Source organism: Neolamprologus brichardi, chromosome 3 (assembly GCF_056152115.1).
Source record: "Neolamprologus brichardi isolate AB-2024 chromosome 3, ASM5615211v1, whole genome shotgun sequence".
Taxonomy (NCBI): domain Eukaryota; kingdom Metazoa; phylum Chordata; class Actinopteri; order Cichliformes; family Cichlidae; genus Neolamprologus; species Neolamprologus brichardi.
In genome coordinates, this window is record NC_142106.1 from 26,046,685 (window position 1) to 26,071,091 (window position 24,407).

At 42.7% G+C, this 24,407-nt stretch overlaps 1 protein-coding gene across 1 annotated transcript in view; it reads left to right on the forward strand.

The window, feature by feature from the left end:
• shroom4 (shroom family member 4) overlaps positions 1 to 23,924 on the forward strand; it is a 107,403-nt gene extending 83,479 nt beyond the window's left edge. Inside the window, exons 4-12 of the mRNA XM_087835422.1 lie at positions 2,958 to 5,844; positions 10,965 to 11,026; positions 13,451 to 14,242; positions 15,603 to 16,259; positions 17,566 to 17,695; positions 17,799 to 17,900; positions 19,518 to 19,688; positions 19,809 to 19,951; positions 20,487 to 23,924. Of these exons, the coding sequence (XP_087691548.1) occupies positions 2,958 to 5,844; positions 10,965 to 11,026; positions 13,451 to 14,242; positions 15,603 to 16,259; positions 17,566 to 17,695; positions 17,799 to 17,900; positions 19,518 to 19,688; positions 19,809 to 19,951; positions 20,487 to 20,643 (5,101 nt within the window). The 3' untranslated portion in view covers positions 20,644 to 23,924. The remainder of the gene's footprint in view (positions 1 to 2,957; positions 5,845 to 10,964; positions 11,027 to 13,450; positions 14,243 to 15,602; positions 16,260 to 17,565; positions 17,696 to 17,798; positions 17,901 to 19,517; positions 19,689 to 19,808; positions 19,952 to 20,486) is intronic.
• The last annotated feature ends 483 nt before the right edge of the window (positions 23,925 to 24,407 follow it).

Below are 24,407 nucleotides of genomic sequence, written 5' to 3' on the forward strand. Positions count from 1 at the left end.
TCTGGATGGACACTAGAGAAACTGCAATTGTCGGCATTTCCATGTTTGCTTTATTTTGCAGAGCTGTTGTTTGCTGCTTCAGCTTAATGGTGGTTTCATAGCATTTTCACATAACACATGAAAGATCTTTGGTTTGAAACTGGGAGTTGGCACAGATCCCTGCATCAGAAATGGCTTCTGGTGTAAAAGTCTATCAAACCAAATATTCAGTTCAATTGAATTTTATTTATATGGCACAGTAGCACAGTTCCCTCAAGGCATTGTTTGGATCCACATATCCAGATATGCAGCTCTAAACAACTTCTGTTATACAGCATATTAATGAGTTAAAGGTCACTTGCAATAATTTTATTATTGACTTTAAAGTCTTGACTTTATTACCCCATGATCATTATATAAAGGACATAAATTCCTCTTCATGTTCCAAAAGCCAGTGAAGTTTTAAGAGTTGGCTCATATAATTCTTACATTATCCAGCCATACTGGAAAACTGTAGCTGTCAAACACAGAAACATCTTGTCTAATGTGAGAGACACCATGTACATAGAGCCTACTGGTAAGAGCATGGAAAGGAAAATGACCAATACGTGTACTACAAATCATCAAAATATTGGAATACATGAGCATAAAACTTGTATTTAGCGTAAAAGAGTAAGTTGAGGTTGAATAGTTTACAACTGAAGTTTCTGAAGCAAAGAATTGTAAACCATAAATACCACAAGCAGCAGCCTGGAGATAGTCTGCTGGTTGTCTTGCCCATGTTGGTTTGAGATCAAAGCCCTTCAGAAATCTCTGTCTCCTGTAACCCGTCCTCTGGCAACTTTCCCCATTGTTTGAATAAGACACCAAAGAAATAACAAAAGGGTGAGTGACCACTCTCTCCTCTTTACAGGAAAAAGAAATACCACAATAAAAATGCCTGCAGGTTTTTATTGGAACCTTTATGGCACTGGATTTGAACCAAGCACATGAATACTGGGTGCCCTCAAAGCCTGCTTGATAAGACAACATGTGCGAAGTGTATTTTTCTATCCTTGCTGCCTAAGCTCTCCTTTTGCTCCCTGTTATTCTGTCTCGTGTGGTTTTCTCCATGAAGTTGAGATGGTTGGGAATTCTTTTGTTCTTTTTCCTGTGTGTCATTTGGGGGATACGGGGTCATTTTTGGCCTAATAAACAGTCGAAACTACAAGGGGGGCCAAAGAGCTCGAGAGGATGATGTGTAACATGGGTCACAGGTCAAATTCAAACCCAACATTGCGGTTGAGTGGCGGGTAGTTGAGTCCATTGAGCAACATTTGATATACAGTACATATGACATTTATTGCATGTCTGTCTGCCCTAGAAGGGATACCTCATCTGTTTCTCATCTGCCTTTTTTTCTCTCTTGATTCAGCTGGGGGAGTATTTTTTTCTTATCTAAATCAAATGTGCTAGGATAGATTATATTATACAGACGCTTCTCTTTTTTGGCTATATATATAGTTATTAGAAAGTAAAATGGTTTTTAAAAGCTATATATATGTGTGTGGTGGGGGGGGGGTATATATTGTGCATTTGATGTAAAGAAGTTGGGACAGGGTAGGACAAAAATCGGAAGAAAGGAATGAAAGAGGAAGATGAAAAAGGATGAGAGGAATCAAGGAATGACTTAGACATCTTGACTGTAGGCAGCGTGAGTTGATGAGGAGGAAATCCCTCTCTGCCTAAAGAGGCTTCCTCTGAGGGGCTTTAAAACGCATGGGGCTGCCGTGGATCTTCAGCTCACCACTGATAGAAAACAGATCCACCAGCTGTTCAGTGGAAATGTTGTATGGATGGGATGTGAAGGGCGGGGTAATCGAAACTTGCAGTATGAAAATTAAAGATGACTTCGTATATGTAGCTTTTAAAGGCATTAACTGTTTTGTCAGTCAAGAAGTAACATCATAGTGTTCTGGAAACCACATGAATTTGCTTAGAGAACATTAAAATTTACTTTGATTTTGATACTGTATTGACTTTTCTCCGCCTTTCCCTGCAGTTGTTACAGTTCAGCTCCCCAGCAAAAACCTTTAAACTACTTTAAATGAAGCTGGTAGGGTCAACCCATCCAGGTTAGAGTAAATGAGGTAATTTTTGGCAGCGTATTTTTGTGTGTTGGAAAACCCAAAGGGTAAAGTTTTTTTAATCTAGTAAAAATTCCTAAAACAGGAGTGAATGTTAATCCCAACCTAATCTTTAGATGAGTCGCCAATTACGTGTTGGATGTGAATTGTTTGATAATAAATAATGGCAAGTAGCTTAACCCTAAATCCATAATGCTGTTTAACTATGCTAATCAAAGAGTAGTTGAACAGTTCCCCAAAACTCAATAATACCAATAAAACTACCTCTGAAGTCTTCAGTGGTAATGACCCCAAGCCCTAGATTTAACCCCACCCCTAACCCTATGATCCCACCCTCACATACATCGATATTTTGGCGCACGTGTTTTGGTGTACATTTCTGCAGGCACTGTGGAAGAGGTAGCATGTATCTAATCAGCAGCAATGGCAACACCTGGGCCGATTGCATACACCACTGATCATTGACTACACACGCAGGGTTAATTTTGCTTTTAAAACTAAAACGAAGCTGCATTTTAATTGGCCATTGAGTGCATTTCTCTTTTTGTCTTTATCAGACTGTGTGCAGTGTTACTGCTTTATGGTTAGGGTTATATTTTTACTTGTTATTTTGCCATAATCTTGACAACACCTTAAACTGGTGATTAGAGATATTTTTCAAAATGAATACAGAAAAGTCCTTGTTTTAAAAAAAATACCTTCTGGAAAAAATCTGGATAGTTTTTGATGTGTTGTCCAAAGATCAAGTTGGCATTAGTTTGCTTATTTAGTCTGCAAAATACCCCAAAGCACCACCCAGTGTCTGTTTTTGAAACATTTCGTTTGACCTTCTGCATCTCCATCTCTCTGCAGTGATTTGTCCATGCAGTGGAGTCAGCTGTCCAGACCTTACTCCTCCACTGACCGAAGCAGCTCCCTGGGCTCCATGGAGAGCTTGGACACACCTACACCCACCACGCAGCCATACTCAGACTCCCATAATTCACCAGTCGATCCCACCCTCTTCAACAATAAGAGAGACTCTGCCTACAGCTCCTTCTCCGCCAGCTCAAACACATCTGACTATGCGACAGTCCCTCTGAGACCCGGTGAAGCCAACTCAATGGATAACCTCTTGTCTTGTCAAGGCTACCCAGTTAGAGACACCTCAACCCTTTGCGAGTCACCTAGTGAGGGCAAAGATGAGGCACCGTTGATCACACAAAAGTCCAGATCACTGACTAGGCCGAGACCAAGGCCCATCGAGGTAAAAGAGAGACCCTCGTCCTGCTGCTATGAGCAGGAACGGAGGGGTGGAGGCTTTGAGATTCTAAGAAATGGAGAAACAGGAATGGAAAGAAAAAGGAACCCTCCTCAGCCTCCAACCAGAAAGGATAGTTTTAGGGCAACCCGGATTCATCCCAATTCCACCAACCCACGTTGCGCTTCTGCTCCTATTGAAAGTTCTGGTGTTTCTTCTTATTATGAAGAAAACAAGCTCTCGCTTAATCTTGAATCAGGAATGCATAATGGCTTCCCTGCACCAGGAGAAGGAGGTCAAAGTGGGAATTTCGAGAAGGATACTTTAGATACGCACTGTATCCAGACGGAAGATATTAGATTTATAAAATGTGACACTAGTGCTCATAAAGACTACAACTCAGAGAGCACCTCAGAAAACCTCTCTGAACCACTGACAACTTCCTTAAATCCCAAGCTCCCCTCTGATTCTGACGCCTTGCCTGCAGAAGCCTCCACCGAGGTTCAAGAGCAGTCCTGTATCTCCCACACTCAGACCAAGCACTGCTCTACTGTGCTACACAGGCACAGCGCTCCCGAGAAGCTCCTTGCTACACAACTTCAATTGCTGCAGTTTAACAGTGACAGCCCTTCTGTGGAACCATGCAGTCTATCAAACCCTTCTGAGCCCTCTTTGTCTCCCTGCAGCAGCCAGTGGTCCCCTTCATCACTTCAGCCAATGAGTGAACACCAAGAAGCTTCTCAAAACAACCTTCATGCCACGTCAAACAAATGGGGAGGTAGCCGATGCTCAACCCCAGGATCTGTGTTCTTCGAAGGAGATGGTGATGACAAAGATTCAAGAGAGAGGCTGAATGTGAATGGCGGTTCTCTCACACCGGATCAGCATCACATGCCATGGGGTCGCTCTGTGAGCGTGCCAGGGGAAAGCACAGGATCGTCAGCACAGGAAAGACTGAGCTCTGACCAGATGCTTGAGCGGGACTTTGAGCCTCTTAGTGCTGCTGCAAGTATGGATACCTTACTGGATGAGCAAAGAGCAGTGGACAGAGGAAAAGGAGAAGACAAAAAACAAGAAGTTGTAGAAGGTGAGGCAAGTGGAAAAAAGTCCAACTCTTCCAGGAACCATCGAAGGAACCGCCGGCGAAGCGAGAGATTTGCCACCAACCTGCGCAATGAGATTCAGAGGAAAAAGGCCCAGCTTCAGCGCAGTCGAGGTCCAGGAGGGTTACTGTGTAGTAGAGAAACTGTCCAGGAGGAGGATCCAGATGTCAATGAGGAGGGAGATGCAGAACAGCCAGCCCAGGAAGAGGGTGCCAAGGCTACATTTGCCACTCCTTCTCTTCCCCAAGATTCCCAGACCTCAGAACCAGTCATACCATCAAACACCTCAAGTGAATCAGACCGTGATGTCTTAAAGACTCAGTCTCCCTCCCTAACCTACCCTCAGAAGAATAGTTTATCCAGGTCTGTCCAAATTCTGGACCCAGGCGCCCCGAGTTTTGGTGTTGGCATCCGAGTTGTGGAGGAACCAGCTCCCGCTGGCAAGGCCCGCCGTTGGCGTTGGACCCCTGAGCACAAACTCCAACCAGAACCTGATCAAGACAGACAGTGCAGAGTTTCCAATGAGAGCGTTTTAGGAGTAACAGGGTCTCGTCATGGAGTTTGTGCTTTCACCTCATCATCTACATCAACATACGGCCGCTCGTCTTCAGGTTCTCGAACGGAAGATTCTGATATCCTTCCGTTTGCAGATAGAATGAAGTTTTTTGAGCAAACGAGCAAGGGCGTGTCTGTTTCAAATGCTCTGGGGTCTATCCGGAGCACCAGAGGGGGAGAACCTCCAAACCAAAGGAGATATTCCTATCAGGGGAGACCGCAGGAAAGCTCCCTGCTTTCAAATACTGTGGAGGCCAGGAGGCAGTCTGTGAATAACAGCAGGGAGAGGCAGAAAGAAAAGGAGAGGGAACAAGCGAGAGAAAGGGAGGAGAGGTTGAGGGAGCGAGAGGAGAGGCTAAGAGAAAGGGAGAAGCAACAGGAAAAGGAAAGACAAGAGAGGGAACTGGAAATGGAGAGGGCAAGGATGAGGGAGATGGAGCGGGAGAGAGAGCGAGAGGAGCGGGTCCGCCAGTGGGAAAGGGAGCTCGAGCTGGAAAGGGAAAAAGAAATGGAGAGAGCCAGAGAACGAGAGCGACTCCAAAATCAAAGAGAGAAAGAGCTTGAGAGAGAAAGAGAGAAGGAAAGGGAAGAAGACTGTCAGCTCACCTCTCATCAGGAGTGTTATCGTAGCTGTGGCTTCACAGTAAAAACTCAAGACTTCCAACAACACAAGGAGAACTTCCACAACTTTCAGCCCAAACCTCAGATATTCTCACACAGCCAAACCCAGAGTCACGTCCCACGATCAGCTTTTTATCCAGTCAGCACCCTTTCCCAGCGACCAGAGAACCGACAAGCTCTGCCCCCGGGATTCTCAGCACAGAGCTACACATCTGCAGAGGTAAGAGGGATGCTCCAAGGGTCTACTCCATTTTTTTTACCTTGCCCCAACTAAATGAGCAGGAAACATGGTAATACCCCAGATACGACTATACGATAGCATCAGTAAAGTAGAATTCTTTTCGTTTACTGTCCCCTTTTAACACCTAGAGTCCCAGAGAGCAGCCATTTGGCTTTTCTTCTAAACAAAACAACCCTCATTGACTTGTTCACTTCATATTTTGCCTCTGCCTCACCTGCAGTAACCCTACTACTAATGGTTGCTTTATGTTGTAAGGTGAAGACTCCAAAACCCCAATTAAATTATCTCCATGAGCAAGCACTTGGCTACAGTGGCAAGGAAAAACTCCCTTTTAACAGGAAGAAACCCCAGCAAAGTTTCTATCTCCATATTTTAATTCTTGGCCTCTGTTAAAGGATCTCTGTGGGATTACAGTTCAAACTATAATAATAAGGTAGTATAATAATAGTAATAATAAGGTATAAAACATCTAATTTTCCTATAGGAAAATTACAGGTGAAACATTTAAGAGCAGTTGGAAAGAAAATAAAATTAAAAAATCGAACAATAATAATAATAATAGTAATAATAATAATAATAATAATAATAATAATAATAATGAATAGCCAGGAAGTTTTTAAAAAAATGTATACCAGTTTTGCACAATAATAATATGTAATACTTTTTTGATTGCTCTACTAACTCTTTTGTGTTGGTGTTATATGTGTTTACTGGAAGTAAAAGTACTAAGGATTTTTTTTAAAAACTTGACCTCTGAACTCAAGGTCACTGAAATTTAAACTCGTCTGAGATTTTTAATAATTACACCTATGTTATTATTTTCCGGATTCTAGGGTAATTTCCTTATGGAATTACCACATTCACATGATTTTCAGAAAACTTGACCTCTGACCTTGACCTTGAGGTCGAGGTCGCTGAGATTCCTGCCCGTCACATGACATGTGCACCTAACCGTGGCAAAAGGTTAGTCTACAGCGCTGATTTAGTTTGTAGGGGCGCTTGCTGTACAGTGGACAGGAAATACTGAAAACCACAGATCAAAGTGACGCCTTTTTGATTTTATCTTTGTGTTTTTGCTTTTTAAGGCCTTAAAAAAGCACCTTAGTTAACGTTTAAACTAAGCAAAACTGTTATTTTATGCTTGAGTAAACCTCGCTTTAAAATAATGGTTAAAAATACTTATCTCAGTCAGTCAGACTTTATGATTTTTCGTTGGGTTGAATGCCAATTTATTTTGCTTTTTTGTGTAAAACACCTTTTTATGCATTCACAAGTGGCGCTCAAGCTAAACCATTGTTCGCCATAATTACCAATAAACTCATTTCTGTGTTAACGTTGCGTTATCATATTGAGGCGATGATCCTGAGAGGCAGCCTGCCTAAGTTGAATCACAGCCAGTGTTCCAGCAGCATTGAAACTTAGTACCTCTTTAGAGAGTGAAAAGTAAACTTTTCTGCTGGACCAAGCTGAGATGACCACCAGAGACCGAAAACTATCTCGCTCCTTTCAACCAGCACCACAAAGGGATCGAGTGGCCTCACTTGGATGTTGGAGCTAAGTGGCCGCTCGGTCCAAGTGCTCCGCGGTTGAACAGTGGGTTTGAAGCCGAGCCTCTTATCCTGCATGCGGTCACAGTCTGAAATTCTCATTCATCAGATTGTTGCAGCAGAACTTAGAGAGAGAGAGAGAACGAGCAGCGGCGGGACACTTGTGTCAGCGATAATAGCGGTGTAGGGTTACATCTTTACCACAAATTGATTCGACTTAGGGGGACACAGACCCTCGTCTGAACTTTTACTTCTTCTGTGAACTCGTGCACATTCGTGCCCTCATCATTCGACACCAAGCAATCCACACTGACATTTGTTTTGGACTAAATGTACTTTGAGTTCAGCATATGTTTGGTTCAGGACACTTCTGTGAGGGTTTGCCACACCGAGGCCTCCGGGGAGCCGTGAACCTCGGCCTCCTCCGTGTCGGCATTCTTCTCAAGTCAAAGGTTGCCGGTTCGATGCCACAGCGATAACCTCGTGTGTTTAAATCTGCCGCTGACAAGGTTCATTGTTTTTTAGTGGTAACAGATGTGCTGGATGGGTGATAAGGGGAAACCCTAATATCCAGGTGTCGGTGTGACGGTCAGCCTTAAAATTCACTTATTTCACGCAGTTCCCTTTTGTATTGAGAAGTGAGGTTTATGCTGTCATTAAGGTGTGTGTGTGTGTGTGTGTGTGTCTGTGTGGTCATGTGTTTTGGATACAGGACAGAAACCAAAATCTTTGCGGCCACTTTTAGTATTTGTGGTCTGTGAGTGAAAGGAGGCCGGCTGTGCCTTTAAATTCAATTGATGTTTTGCAAAATTAGATTCCTTTTTTTCCCTTCTAATTTTACCTCCCACGTCATTACAAAAACACACAATGTACTCTTTGAAGCAATATATCCTTCCTCAAAGGCCATCAGTTGTTATTTATACTCAAAATGAAACAAATTCATGTTAATCACTGAGCTGGCAGCAGATTACGATCAGTTGGAAGACTTGACTTGGTTACGAAATTATTTTTAGATGAAGATGTCAATCCAGCCGTGTTTCCAGCTTAATATTCTTCTATCAGTCTGTTTTTAGCTTTGGCATGATTTTATACACGAGGTGATGGGGAAATTGGACTAAGACCAGCCATAGCATCCACTGAGGGACGTCTGCGAGGTGGGAACAGGGCGAGGCTGAGGCAGCAGTAGAGTCGTGAGCTTTGAGAGATCTGCACGGTAGCCACGTAAAGAATGATAACGAACCGAACAGCATCACCAGAAAGCAGACTGGGTGGGAGTCGATGACAGATGGACAAAAACTTTTTTACATCCACCACAGTGGCAGAGCTACAGAATAACGAATGTAAACAACCTGGTTAAATGACAGCAGCCGTCAGTTGTTCTGTGTGTCCAGAGCGAGGGCATGGGGTCTACTCCACAACATTTATTTCACAGCTTAACGCATTATTCTGCACTTCCAGACTTCCTGTATAAAAATGTCTCTCTTGTATAACAGTTATGGCCAAAACGTGTCATAAATAGTGCTAAGTCCCTTTTAATAATAAGTCAAAGAGCCATCCAAGTGCTTGTGAAATAGAGATTATTATTAGTTGTTATCTTTTGGTTTTATGCTCTGCTGACATCAAGTGACGGCCAAATATGTAAAATTCACTTCCAGCTGTGCCAACAGAAAAACCATCTGAACGTTCTGATTTGCATCACAGACAGTCAGAAAATATGCCTCCACAGCTCTGTGTGTGTGTGTGTGTGTGTGTGTGTGTGTGTGTGTGTGTGTGTGTGTGTGATGAGTGTGCGATGAGTGTGCAATGAGTTTGCTCACTGTTTCTCTTGTGTAGTCACATCAATTTTGGAAGCTTCTAGAAAATTGTGCAAAAGTCTTAAGCCACCCCTTCATATGTCTTCATATTATTCCATCTGACACCTAAGTTCACAGCCTGAACTGTCTTAGGCAGCTAACTTCTTTACGTAGTTTTCAGGAATAGTTCTTCAGGCTTCTTGAAGGACACTCAAAGCTCTTCTTTGGATGTTGGCTGCCTTTAGATGATCCTACACTGCTTCAAGTATATTGAGCTTTGGGCTCTGGGGAGGCCAATCCCTGACTGATAGTGTGTCACTTCTGGGTTTTTCTGTCCAGGTGTGCTTTTACTACACTGACAGTGTGTTTGGGGTCATTATCATGGTAAAAAATAATGAAGTTGTTGCCAGTCAGACACTTTACACATGATATTGCATAGTGAATCAAAATCTAATGGGACTTTCTGTCTTCATTATTCCATCAATTTTGACAAGATCTCCGACACCTCCGGCTGAAATGCAGCTCCCAACCATGACAGAGCCTCTACCATGTTTTACAGATGGCCGTAGACCCATCTCCTGACTTCCTCCAATACATATTGTCAGTGATTTGAACCAATAATGTAAAAAATTGGATTCATCACTCCATCAAACCTGTTTCCACTGATTTTCAGTTTTTAGTTTCTCCCTACTTTGCTTAAGAAGGTCCACTGAGACATTTGTGATGAGGCTTCAGTGAACAGTAGATGGATCAACTGAAGAAGGCCTGGAGAGTGATTGCTCAAGACCAATTTAAGAAATAAGTCCGGCTCCTTGGAAGCAAAATATGCTTATTTTACTGACATAAAATAGTGGCTTTGACTGTAAAATAGACAACAGTGCAAGAGATGAAAGGAGCAATTCATCCTATCTAAATAAAATCTTAAGTGAACAATCAAATCTACAAAAGCTACATGTGCTACAAACAGAAACATCCTGCAATAAAGCGAAGATGAGGTTAGCAATCTCTTTAACTGCATCCCAGGAAACTGTTACGTGCAGGGAGAAAAGGACCCAAATGCAAAGCAAAAGCATAAAAGAGCAGAACTCAAACACAGAACGACAACGAGGCACGCGATCCAAGCAGAGAGCAGGAACAGTCCATCACAAATGCTGTCCACAAAGAAGACAGCCAGAGGAGTGTACTGCAAAGGATGATTCACAGCAAACTGACTTCAGGGTAAACCCTGTGTTTTCATTGTTATGAAGGTCCCGCTGCCTTCCCTTCCATTACAAAAAGCAGCCTTACTAAACAGTCCTCACTCGAGCACATGTGATGTGATGAAGAAAGAAAAGTTATAAATAGGAAGACAACAAACAACTCGGAGTGGAAAATGTACAGATGAAGAGATATACAATTAAATCACACAAAAATACACAACAAATGTTAATATAATTATTAAAAGTCAGACAAATGCGTTTTTAGAAGACAACTTAAATAAGGTAGAGATGGAGAATATATTAAAAACAAAAGTGCATTTCAATCTATATAACAATAAAAAGTTGACTCATTGTAGTTCATCAAGTTTGGTTTTAGACTTATAAATGCTTCACACTCAGCACAAGTTACCTCCACCTCTCTAAACCCCGTCACCACTGCAGGGTGGAGTAACACACCAATTTCCCTTCAGCTGGGACGTGTGCTGAACATCACTCAGCTCCAAATTGAAGCCTTCCTTCATTCCTTTGGTGTTATTAACCAGCATTAAATCTCTCCACAGACTTATCCTGCCAGGCAGCAGGAAACAAGCAAGCTCAACAGGAAGTACAGCCTGACCGAGAGGTGAGCCGCTTCCTTCTTCTCCCGCACCTTTTTTTTTTCCTTCTTCTTTCTGACCTGGTTATCTTCACGTATTTGCTCACGGCCTTTCTTTTCACTCGCTCCATCCCCTGTGTGGTTCTCCGGAGGCGTTTAGGTGCGGTCGGGCCATTGTGCACTGGCGGGCGGAAATCCCACTCAGTCATGCCCGGCTGTGATTTGCCTGTAATGAGCTCTAAGTGTGTGGAGTAATCACGCGTGCTCGAAATGTGACCATAATGATATGCGGTTGGATGTATGTTAGCGGGAGGGGCATTTAGGACGCATAGTGCTCGTTAAAGGGCCTCTGCTCGGATTTGACCAGAGACAGAAACGGTTCAGTGAGCATGGTATGCACAAAGGAAACATTTACTGTAATTGAACCACTTTCACTGTCTCTGTGTTTTTGTTCCTGATGTGCTTTTTTTCAGGAATACTCCCTCTGGATATGTCCATCTTTTCTTTTGTTACTCGAACTTTGATTGTTTTTATTTAGCAGTTTATTTTACAGGAAGACTCAATTTTGGGGGGCAAATAAACTGTTTCCAAAAGCATTTTCAAAACTTTAACAGTATACACACTTTACAAATAGACCACAATGTCATCAGAAGAATTTGTGAAAAATGTGGCATTTGGAACCAATTCAAAACAAAAATTTCAACCCAACCTGCTCTAAACCACCTTTTCTGTTCAGTTAGAAGGTTTGAAGCACGTTTTCTCTCAGCAGCAACTCCTGTATTTCAGTTTTAAATAGAGGATCAAAGATGCATGTGTTTTGTGACGTGCAACTGTAAGAAAATCCTGCCAGCATGCATAAAAGCAAGTACAATGCTCACGATTTCAGTCTGTATAAATGCAGTCAATAACTGGCACACACTTCATTTTATTTTTGCTTCTTTGATAAAGGAAAACATCATTACTTAGGGTGTAAATGGTAAATGGCCTCTATGTGTATAGCGCTTTTACTAGTCCCCAAGGACCCCAAAGTGCTTTACACAACCAGTCATCCACACATTCACACACTGGTGATGACAAGCTACATTGTAGCCACAGCCACCCTGGGGCACACTGACAGAGGCGAGGCTGCCGGACACTGGCGCCACCGGGCCCTCTGACCACCACGAGTAGGCAACGGGTGAAGCGTCTTGCCCAAGGACACAACGACCAACACTTTATTAAGTACACCTTGCTATTACAGTGTTGGACAGCTTTCGCCTTTGCGGCTGCTTTAATTGATCATGGTGTAGATTCAACAAGGTGCTGGAAACATTCCTCAGAGATTTGGATCCATGTTGGCATGAGAGCATCACACAGTTGCTGCAGATTTGTCAGCTCCACATCCATGAGGAGAATCTCCCATTCCACACATCCCAAAGGTGCTGTGTTAGACTGAGATCTGGTGACTGTGGAGGCCACTTGAGTGCGGTGAACTCATTGTCATGGTCAAGAAACCAGTTTGAGATGATGTGAGCTCTGTGATATGGTTTGTTGTCCTGCTGGAAGCAGCCATCAGAAGATGGTACACTGTGGTCATAAAGGGATGGAACGGTCAGCAACAATACTCTGTGAATTAAATGGTGCTCAGTTGGTACTAAGGAGACCAACGTGTATCGACACACTGTTACACCGACACCAGCCTGAACCAGTGATACAAGGAAAAACCTCAGCATGCCATCTAAATGTCGTGTGAATTGTAGCCCCAGTCTCCTGGTCTTAGCTGACAGCAGAGGCACTCTGTGTGGTCTACTGCCGCTGTAGCCCATCTTCTGCATACCTTTGATGCAACGAGTGGTTACTTGAGTTGCTGTTACCTTCCTATCATCTTGAAGCAATCTGGCCATTCTTCTTCACCCACCCACTGTTTTCCTCACTGGACCTTTTAGACCATTCTCTGTACACCACAGAGATGGTTGTGTGGGAAAATCCCACACAAATCAGCTGTTCCTGAAATACTCAGACCAGCCCGTCTGGCAGCAACAATCATCCCAAACTCAAAGTCACTTAAATCTCATTTCTTCATCATTCTGATGCTCAGTTCATGCAGTCTTTGGACATTGTCATAATAAATGTTTTTTGCAGTCATTTGGCGTTTGAACTGAACTGTTTTTGTTCAAATTTAGACAAAAAGAAACCGAAGAAGTTTTTAAATTGTAAATTTCAGGCTTTGTCAAAGTTAGAAACATAGAAATCACCGGCAAAGGCTGAAAATTCACGTGGTGTGAATGTGAGAAACAGCTAGGCTGGCTCTGTCTCTGATTAGTGTAGCCTTTCATCCTCAGCTGAGCTCTGTTACAAGGAATTTGTGTCGCGATGTTTCTGAGCTCCTCCTTTATCTATAAGCTTGGCTCACTCTCTATTTATTTATAAAATAACCTTTCTTGTGACACTCTACTTTCTCCACAACAAAAGGGACTATCCAAGTTGGAGGCGGGAGTCCAGACCTCCAGAGAACATCGGTCAGTACCAGCAGCACCTGCAGCAGCCTCGATGGGGCCTCAGACACACAGACAGCAGCACCGATGACCACAACGGCTACGCCTTTGCACCTCCACCAGCTCCTCTTTATCTCAGAGGTCGAGCCATGTCCGAAAACGACCTCCGCTTCGACAGCAACCAGCGCTGGTCCCCTTCAATTTCCATGGCAACCAGCCAGACCCTGAGTGAGGTGGAGGAAGGCAACATGAGACGTGGAGATGCATCGAGTGTTTCCAGGCAAAACAGGAAAAAGACACCCCCTCCTCCAAGACCACCACCCCCAAAGTGGGAGCAGTTCCACCGCCGGCGAGCATCTCACCACGCCCTGTTCTCCTCCTCATCTGCTTCTGCTGCTCCTCACTCCATCCCTGCCTCCTTCAACTCTCCAGGGGCTCACTATTCAGCCCACTTGTCCACCTACGTCCCTCCACCTGACACCTCCAGGCAGAGGTCCTTCAGTCTTCCTCCAGAGAGGCAGGAAGTGGTGGAGGGCGGGTGCCCGAGATGCAGCTGCAGTCAAACCCAGGAACGCACAATCACCCCGTCCAATCAGAATCAGCCTCAGTTTCAGGAACGCCTCATTACCGTTGCTCCGCCTAGCCCCATGTTCTCCAGGAGGGGATTCAGGCCGGTGGCTCCACCCCATAAAGAAAGGGAGGCTGAATCACCTCTGCCGCCTCCACCGCCTCATCCTCCTTCAGTAGCAAAGGAGAACAGTGTGAGCAGGTGAGACTGGAGAAAATGCTGAGGTTTCTAAATAACTTTTTTTTTTCATTAAATGTTGAATTATTTATTTTAGAAAAGTCAGAAAAACAAGAAGAAAAAACGTTTGCATAACAAAACAAGAAAATGATCGATTCCTGTTCTCAGGCATAGAAAACCAGTAAAGATCAATATTTGATGGGCTAATATCAGTCACTGTTAATATTTTAATCAGTGTTGGGCAAGTTACTTTGACAAAGTAATTAATTATAGTTACTATTTACTTTCTACTTACTAGAGTTAGTAACTGAGTTACAAGATTCTAAAAGTAATTAATTACTTGAAAAGTAACTATTGCTATACTTAACCCTCTGGTCCAGGGTATAATTGGCCATTTTTGACTACTTTTGATTTTCTCTCTACATTTTACCTTTAAAAACTATTTACTTTGCCTTGTTTGGTTTCATCGTTTTCAGCACAACCTCACGTGTCTGAAAGTACAGTTATGTTTTCATTTTGACAGACTGTATTAACACAATTGATCTAAAATCAGACAAAAAAACATAAAATAAAATAAAAGTAGAAATTTACATTTTTACTGTAACAACCACTTTTTAAAATAACCATTTCAAACTATCTACAGAACAATCAGCTGTTCTGCATTCAATAAGATGCCACACAAATCATTTGTGCCACTCCAAAAAATAATTTCTGTCCACTATAAAGAAGAACATCACAGCCTGATACCTGCAGGTCTGACAGCAGCAGGTGTTTCACTCCTTTTTCTACCTGGAGACAGCAGTCGCCTCATTGTTCTGACACACAACTCAAAACTATCCACAACACTACACAAGACAACACATTAACTACACACTCCAAACACGCTAAACGTCACAAATCTCTCACATCTCAAAACTCGCTCTCCCTCTTTTTCTGCTCTCTCTCTCTCTCTCTCGTCGTCACTCCTAAAACTTCCTTCTCTTCCTAAACAACCAAATGTCATGTTGCCATATCATTTTTTAATTGGTCGACATGGTGCATTTTTCCACCAAGACGAACGGGCTGTTTTTGTTTTGTTATTTTTTGCTCATAAGCAGAGAGCGCTTGCTGCGCTGTCCTTAGACAGTAAACGTGACGAAACTATTGAGGAAAAACGCAGCATATATATTGTTTATCATAACTCTGGTTTTACGGCCTATCAACACAATTTAAAAACTGGTAAATATCACCTTGTTGCTTTGTCTTTAAGTGGTCATGTGATTGGCTGACCACGACTACTTCATTCTTCCTCAGTGAAACAGCAGCACTCATGCGATTGTTTGGCCCCCCTAGCTACAGGTGTTGTGCCAGAAAGTGATCGTTTAATTCTCTTGTTTCTCTGTAGTTCATCTGCAACGGACGTCAGCTGCAGCCCAGACCACAACAAAATTACAGTCAAACCTTACAAACAGCAGCCCAGCGTGAGACCTGGAGCCGAGTGGGAGAGAGCTTCAGCCCCCAGGGTTCACAGCGACACGGCGACCCCTCCTATTTTAGAAAACGGAGGTGTCATCGAGGCTTCCGGTAGATATGCCAGTCGAACCGACTGCGAGCAACTTCGTGTGGACAGAGGCTTCCAGATGGAAGATCAGCAGAAGATCCTTGAAACAGGAACCGAATCAGAGACGACCCTCAGCCCGAGCCCGGAGCACAGCCTGGAGGCTGACCTGGACGTCCCCTTAGAGACCGACATCGATGACTTCCAGGAGGAGGAGCTTCCGGGAGAGGACATTCCCATCACAAGCGAGCTCCCGTGCTTCGCCCTCCCAGTCACGGTCCTGGAGACAGACATTGACACGCTCCCGGATTCTGAGGCGTCGCCGTCAGGCAGGACAAGGGCGGAGAGCAGCTCCCTGGAGGAGGAGCTGGAGGGTGGGGAGAGCAGCAGCAGAGAGGGGCTGAGCCTGGAGGAGCTCTTCCCCCAGAGCAGTGAGGGCGAGTCGGGCACAGAGAGCTGGAGAGAAGCGCAACCCGCAGAGCACAGCACAGACAGCCTGGATAGGTATGAGAGAAGAGTGTGTGTGTGTGTGTGTGTGTGCATTACACAGACCATTTGATTTGTACAAGACTTAACTGTTCTCATCACTAAGCTCATTCTGTTTCCCACAACCTTTCCAAAAGACTTGGTTCTTCTCTGTTAGGTTTACTGATGGTTTGTAGTTGCAGACACAGGTGCATGATGGGTAATTAGCACCACATAGAGCACGGACGGGTTCTTTTTTTTTTTATCTTAAAACTGAAAACAAAGAAACATTTATTTTTCATTTTTGTCTTCACTTTTTTAATGAAGTGTCTTTATTGTCACTGTATTATGTACAGCAATCTCAACAGTCCTAAAAAACATATAAAACTATATAAGATTTAAAAACAGATTTAAAAAGGGGAAAAGCATAAAAACAGTTTTTTAGTCTGTTTCACAGATTAAACAGGAGGTGACCAGGCTGGGAGAGATCTGTGATGATATGATTATGATGTTAGGCTGTCTGAGGCAGTGGGAACTGTGTAGGTCCTCACAGTTTCCAATAATTTTAACCCTTGATAACACCGATAACCCTCTGGACCTTTTTCTGTGCCACCACACAACAAGGAAACCCCACGTGGAAGCAGTATGTTAAAATGCTAGTCTCCTGAGGACACTCGGGAAGTAAAGTCTCTGCTGTGCTTTCTGGGATCAGATCCTCCTTGATGTAAACTCCCAGAAACCGGACGTTTGTGACTGGCCTCCACATACTTCCCACTGATAATTAAAGACAGCACCTTTTGTCATGAATGTGTTTAGGAGCAGGTTGTTATCTCTGTGAACGGGCACAATACCCTTTTTATCTTTAATTTCAACATCGTACGAACCTTTCCAAAGGCCTGGATTGGACCCTGACGAAGACAAGTTCTTTGACTTAACAGTGAAAACTTTTATTTTAGCTTACCTGTAGTCCAGACAAAGCCATATAGGTGGAAGCGGGTCAAGTTATCAAAAAACGTAGTTAAAGTAATTGTAAAATTCTAAGTCATGGATTTATTTTTAATATTTCAATCCATTATGTTGAAAAAGAACTCCCCTAAGCATTACACAGTGTCGAAAAGACAAAACAAACTTTACTGTCCTCTCATTTGGCATCATGTTTCACAGTTTTGGAGCCGAGATGCCGCTCGTTAATGTCTTGCCTCATTAAACCCACGTAATTAATTGCACTTCTTTTACATGCACCTGTAATCACCGTATTTTTACAGCTTTGTCTGTTTTGCACCTCTTTTTGTCTTTTATCACTGTGGGAATAACATAAACTCCCCTGCCGGTGCCTTCTCCACAGGCGGTCAGGAGCTAGCTCCAGCTGTTCGTCCTATTACAGCACATCAACGGCCAAGGCTCAGATCCTGTCGCAAATGAAGGACTTCACAGATAACAGAGAGCGCGACAAGGATGACGAGCTGACCTACAAGGTAATTCATGCGACTGCTGTTTGAAGAACGGGTGTGGTGGAGATAAAGGGAGAGGACCGCTCCTGGTTATTGGGCTTTAAGGAGTTCTTCCTCTGTTGTGTAGAAACAGCTGATGGAGAGTCTCCGGAAGAAGCTGGGAGTGCTGAGGGAAGCTCAGAGAGGACTGCAGGAGGACATCAGAGCCAATGCACAGCTGGGAGAGGAGGTAAGGACGAACTCGTTCACCTGGTCATTATGTCAGCACAGAACAACAAACTTATTAACATGTTGTATTTTTCTTGTTCAATCAGATTAAAAGAAAAGTACCTTTTTCTTTTTAAAGCACAGCTGTTTATTGCTTTGTTTTAGATGGTTTTGTGTGGTTAACCACACAAGAGTGGTTAAACACAAGAGATCTAATGTGCTAAGAAGAAGTGTGATGTGTAGCGCTGCAGTAACTGCACAGAGATGAAGCTGATGAAAGAGCTGTTGAAGCTTGGTTAAGAAGGGAGGTGCTCATCAGTGAGCGGCAGTTTGCCTTCATTGGCTTCAAGAGTACTACAGATGTGATGTTTGCTTTCTTGTGTTGATGGAGAAGTGCAGAGAAGGTCAGAAGGAGCTGCACTGTCTTTGTGGATCTAGAGAAAGCATATGATAGAGAGAGGAGCTGTGGTCCTGCATGAGGAAGTCAGGAGGGGCAGAGAAGTATGTGAGGGTGGTGCATGTATGAGGACAGCGAGACAGCGAGGAGGTGTGCGATAGGAGTGACAGATGGGTTCAAGGTGGGGGTGGGATGATATGCACGATCTGATATCCTCATGTTGGTGTTGTTCCTGATAAAAAAACAAAACAAAAACAAAAAACTAATTCTGGTCCAGGTTCACCATTGCAAGTGACCAATCACATTGTGGTGATAGGGGTTTGGGTTAACCAAACTATACCCTTAACCCCAATCACAACTGCATCCTAAGCCCCTTCCTGAGACTGACCCGGACAGCCTCTCCTCCTAAGTGGATGTCATCAGCATTTTTGTTTTCTGTGACATCATAACAGTGTGATTGGTCAGATGCAGTGTTGATCCTGGACAAATATGATGATCCAGGAACAACACCAACACGAAGATCACACAGACTGGGATTATAATAGTGATCGGCTCTGAGCCCCTTTTTCTATTGACTGATGAGGACAAGCAGGAGTCTCTGTGGATTGTGATGTTTGCAGACGACGCTGTGATCAGTAGGGAGAGTCGTGAACAGGTGGGAGAGATCCTGGAGTGGAGGAGGTATGCTTTGGAGAGGAGGGGAATAAAAGTCAGTGGAAGCAAGACAGAATCCATGTGTGTGAATGAGATGGAGGCAGGTGGATAGGTAAGCATGCAGGGAGCAGAGGTAGAGTTTAAATACTAAGAGGAAGGCCATAGAGAATGTTTATGGCTAGTGAAGGAGGACATGCAGATGGTTGGTGTGACAGAGGAGGATGGTAAGGATAGGGTTTGATGGAGGCAAATGAGCCACTGTGACAAACCCTAAAGGAGAAGACATTTAAGGAAGTGTTTAAGAAACACAAATGAACAGTGCAAATATAAGTGAGTGTAAGATTGTGGGGACCTTTAAAGCTAATAGTGTTCAGCCTGCTAGCTAACCAATAGGAGGCTACAAAAACAGACAGGTTTATTTGAAAAGTTCATGGCAGTTATTTTTAATAAAGTCTTATGGATGCAGAATGAAGAAGCGTGTTGATGCTGGGTAAGGTTTCACATCCACTGCATCAGCTCTGTGTTTCATCAGCTCTGTCCATCACGTCACTGACTTACAGTAAATCTGCTCTTCGTGTTTGCTCTCAGGTGGAGAGCATGGTGGTCTCCGTGTGCAAGCCCAACGAGGTGGACAAGTTCCGCATGTTCATCGGCGATCTGGACAAGGTGGTGAGCTTGCTGCTGTCGCTGTCCGGGAGGCTGCTAAGGGTGGAGACCACGCTGGACACACTGGACCCTGATACGGAGCACCACGAGAGGGTGAGGGTGATGGGGGTGGAGAGAAACGAGGACAAGAGCAGATGTAGACAGAGTGGACTTGTAGTGCATCAGGGTTTGTTTTTAAAATACCTGTATTCTCCCTCTCCATTTGCCCTGTAGCTCCCCCTGCTGGAGAAAAAGCGTCAGCTCATGAGGCAGCTGTCCGAGGCTCAGGACCTGAAGGACCACGTAGACCGCAGAGAGCAGGCTGTGAGCCGCGTGCTGGCCCGCTGCCTCTCTCCAGAGCAGCACAGAGACTACAGGTGGGATATATGCCCAGTGTGGCAACATAAACAAACCCACCGGTGGAGAGTTCCGGTGAGAGCTCACTTTTCTTTGTAAGAGTGTAGTCAGGAGTTCTGGAATGGGTTCATCTGGAGACTGGAAAGTGTCACAGATCCTGCAGCGTCTGGTGAGTTCTCTCTGGACCTTTGAAAATCCAGTGGAGATGGTCTAAAGTATCACGTCAGACCGTATCCAGGCCGCCAAGGGAAGCCATGAAGCCAGATATCGGGATGACTCTAAAAAGTGTGGGTCATGTGCATAATGTGTGTTATGACCTGGGTTTTCAGTGGGGTTGTCTCTGAGCATGCACCTGAGCTCATGCAAACCATGGGAATCTGACTGCTTCACTAAATATAAGCTGAGCTCAATACATTTTCTTGTGTTGAAGGGCAGCGTGTAACAGACACTAAAGCATGTTAAAACTCCATAAATCAAAGTATCAAAGCTAAACATTCTACCTCAAACGTCTTAATAATATTCACTGTGGGTTTTTTGTGTTTTTCCCTTCGGCAGCCACTTTGTGAAGATGAAGGCCGCCTTGCTGGTGGAGCAGCGGCAGCTGGAGGACAAGATCCGACTGGGAGAAGAGCAGCTGAGGGGGCTGAGGGAGAGCCTGGGACTGGGGCTGGGAATGGGCATGGGCATGTCGATGGGATATGGACAATATTAGGAACAACAAAGCTTGAAAGCGGAGAAGAAGGAAGGTTTTTTTTTTTTTTGTAGACTTTACTTGGATATGAAGAAAAGGAGGTTTGGTGATTACGATTTCATCTGTCTGAGAAAAGGATGCATCATCAATTTTCGTCGTGAACCTCCGCTCTTATTTTGAAGGAAAACTGCATCACTTGTTTTGAGACCAAGTATGAAACCATTGCTAGGAGCTGATTAACTTGGAAATAACTGGGCTGGCTCCATCTGCAGATAGCGAAATCGTCACCTTGTTTAAAACTGACTGCATCACAGATTTCTGAAGTCTTCATGTAGCTTCACATTTAGCACCTCGAACTGCTTTTTTAAGGTTTAGCAGACCTGTACGCAGAGAATTCAGGTCCAACACAAACAGCTGTATCAGCACCCTGCAAGGGTCTAAGTAGGTGAGAAGGAATGGAGGTCTCTCAACAACAGAGACCAGGAGAGAGGCACGAGTCCAAGGTGTCAAAATGAAAAAAGACGGGGAAAAAAAGACTGTTATTATCATTAACTACAGACTGCAGTGGAGGGATAAATCTAAAGATCTACCAAAACATATCAACAATTAATCTCCAGGATATGCGATCTGAGAGCACAGAGCATGCTCAGTGTTGGAAATGGGGGGCGATCTGTGAGTGAAACAGCTGGTGAAGATTCATAGTGAGCGGCTTCTCGTGGACCGAACGGACACGTGAGAAAATGTTGTACCCTCTGCTTCACGTTATGAACCACGTACTGTAACATTTATTGTCCTCTAACCAGTATCGCGCCACGCTGCCAAAGACATTTTTGCTTGTTGAATGTGTCACTAAGACGCTGCTCACTTTGTTGTTGTTGTTTTTAATGTATTTAAATCTCCTGGTTCAGAGAATTACAGGATTTTTTTGGTGCTTACATTAACCACACTAAAGCCAATATTGTGAAATGCCATTTGCAGGATTATTAACAGCTAAACATGTCATTTCTACAGCCTTCAGCAACACATATACTGTTTTATCTAAGCATCATATTGTCATATCACTTTATATTCTTTTTACTGTAATGTCTGTGGCTGTAAACATGTTACTGTGTGGAGTTTGACACTTCACTGACTTGTTCTGCCACGGAGTGACCGTTATGTACAGAAGATGCGTGTTTATAATGTATATAGCGGTTTTTATATTTGAAATGACTGGAATAGGTTGTAAAAGATGAGAAAGAAGACCGGAAGGAGTTGAAGTTTACTGTATATTTTGGCAGTGGATGAATCCAGATAAGTGTTTGGTTTGTGCTAAACTAAACTTTGTGCATCCTTTTTCATTTTTTCTGTCCAATAAGCTTGTTCAAGCAACTGTAAAGTTTTAAAAATGTTTTTAAGTCCACCATTTTTGCCCTAAAATTTGTATTCGAGTCCCAAATGTTGTATAAATTTTGGCTATTTTTGATAAGAAGATTTAAACCCTGTCAAACCCTTTCAGTATATATAAGGCTACATCTAGCAGCCAGTTAGCTTAGTTTAGCATTAATGACAAGCTCGACTCTTTTTCTGCCAGCAAAGTTAAATAATTAACACATTGTATTTTGTTTATTAATCCATAAACAAAGGATTGAACATGTGAAAACTGCAGTGTTTTAAAGCTCTACCTCTTGATGCTAATGGAGCTAGCACCTTGGTATTTAGGATTTAGCGGCTAATTGTTTTAAGTTGTTTATTTTAGCCTTGTTTTAAAGTTCAGCTCAAATTAAACAAAACCAATCTAATCAGTGAGTCATAAAGTAAATGTTAAACACAGTTTAATATGAATTATTATAAAAGTATAAGGTAAGTTGATACTGGAACAAAAGTGTAAAGACCTAGCTACTTGATGCGTAGTTGTTTTAGCTTGTTTTGGTTTTGTTTTAACTTTTAGGTTAACCACAAAAAAACACAAAATAAACCATAAATAACCATTAAACTGTTTAAATATAAATTAAATTTAGATGAATTAAAATTATATGAATAAAGCAAGCTGGATACAATGTGTTAAATGTTGAGCTTTAAAGTGCAGTTTGTACACATTAAACAAACAAAATGCAGTGTTCCCTTGTTTCAAGTCTTTCTGCTAAGATAAGCTAAGCTAACGCTCTTGGAAGTAGATTGATATATGTGGTGTCAGTTTTCTCATCTACATTTTATCTAGAGAGCAGATACAACCCGTTTGAAAACTGAAATTTGTGGTTTTTGTTGACAAAATGGAGAGAATTCAGCTTTCCTGAAAGGGAGAAGAACTTCTAGTTAATTGTTTATTGTTACAACCCTCCATTAAACTTTAAAACAACTTCTGTCTTGTAATTTGGGATTTGTTGCCAAAATCCAATTCCAAGCTTTTTCCGCTGGCCTAAACCTCAGAAAGGAGTCCAGACCTGCCTGTCTGAATAAATACAAATTCAAAACTAGAAGAGCAAACCCCATTCCAAAGATTTCTAAGGAAAGTGATGCTGAAGGGAAATGAAACGGCTCTTAAACGCTTTGGTCCAATCTGTTTGATCATTTAATTATTGATCAACTGAAGCAAAGAACAAACCTACATTTTATTCCATTATCATTTTGTTTTCTTAAGATGTCCAGTTAATGTTACTCCCATGTTTTGTACATATTAAATGTATTCCTGCTCTATAAATTGACTGGAAATGTACTGATTTGAAAGGAGAGGGACAGAAAGTTGCTTATTGGACCTCAGAAAGAGAATAATTCTTCTGTTCATGTTTCCATCTGTCATTTTGATTTAATACAAACCATTTTTTTGTCTCTTTTTGTAACATGCATTACTGAAAAGGCCTGTTTTATAACTGCAAAAACACTCATCTGAGGAAAAAGTACCATAAATAATAATAATGATATTTTAAACCAGCTTTGGGTCTCCTGCTGTGATTTATGCCCTCATGGGTAAAAGCTCTCTTCAACTTGTCCGGTTCTGAAATGCGTTTTCCTCTTGGGGCGGGGCCATTCTTCAAATGTGGTTGGACGAAATACGGGGTAAATGGAGGTTGACTGATGACGAGGGGGAGTCATTCAGGAGCTCTGCGGGATCTGGGGAGTTCTCCTGAAGGGAAATAATCTCTGTGTCATTAATACTGATGCTCTGTCTAAATTGCTGAATGGAGCAGAGGCCAGGAAATACAATAAAAACGTACAGTGTCGTGAGTTGTACGTTTAAGGAGCAAAACTGCCCCAGTTTAATGTTTTGGTAACTACCAAAATTATTTTTTATATTGGTTTAATGGTTAATCCACCAGATACACAAGCTATTTAACTAAAATGATGTTCTTAATGTTAAAATATAATTATTGTTATTAATGGATTCTGAAAATTACCATTTATAAAAAAAGACCAATAATAAAGCACATTATTATTATTAATATTATTGTTATTATTTTGTCCAATTGCAGTTAATTACTTGCATTCCTGAACAGAAAAAAATTGTATTTGCAATTTGTATTCAGCGTTTTCATAAAAGTTTAATTTTTATGCATTTGCTACTACTAAGGTCATGTGGTTTAAGGTCTTTTGTCCTCCTCACTGGAAAGTGAGTGAAAATAAAAATGGGTGTCATTTTACAGATTCTGCACTCAGGTCCGTATTAGTGAAATGCATCAAGATTCTGCTCTTTTTCTGATTCTGCCCATTTCTTCACTTTCCCGATGAACTTGCATTTAAATCCAGCCCTCTGTACTACTGCAGTCTCTGTCCTTGGAGCATCTTTCTCCCTCCCCTCTTTCTTTCAC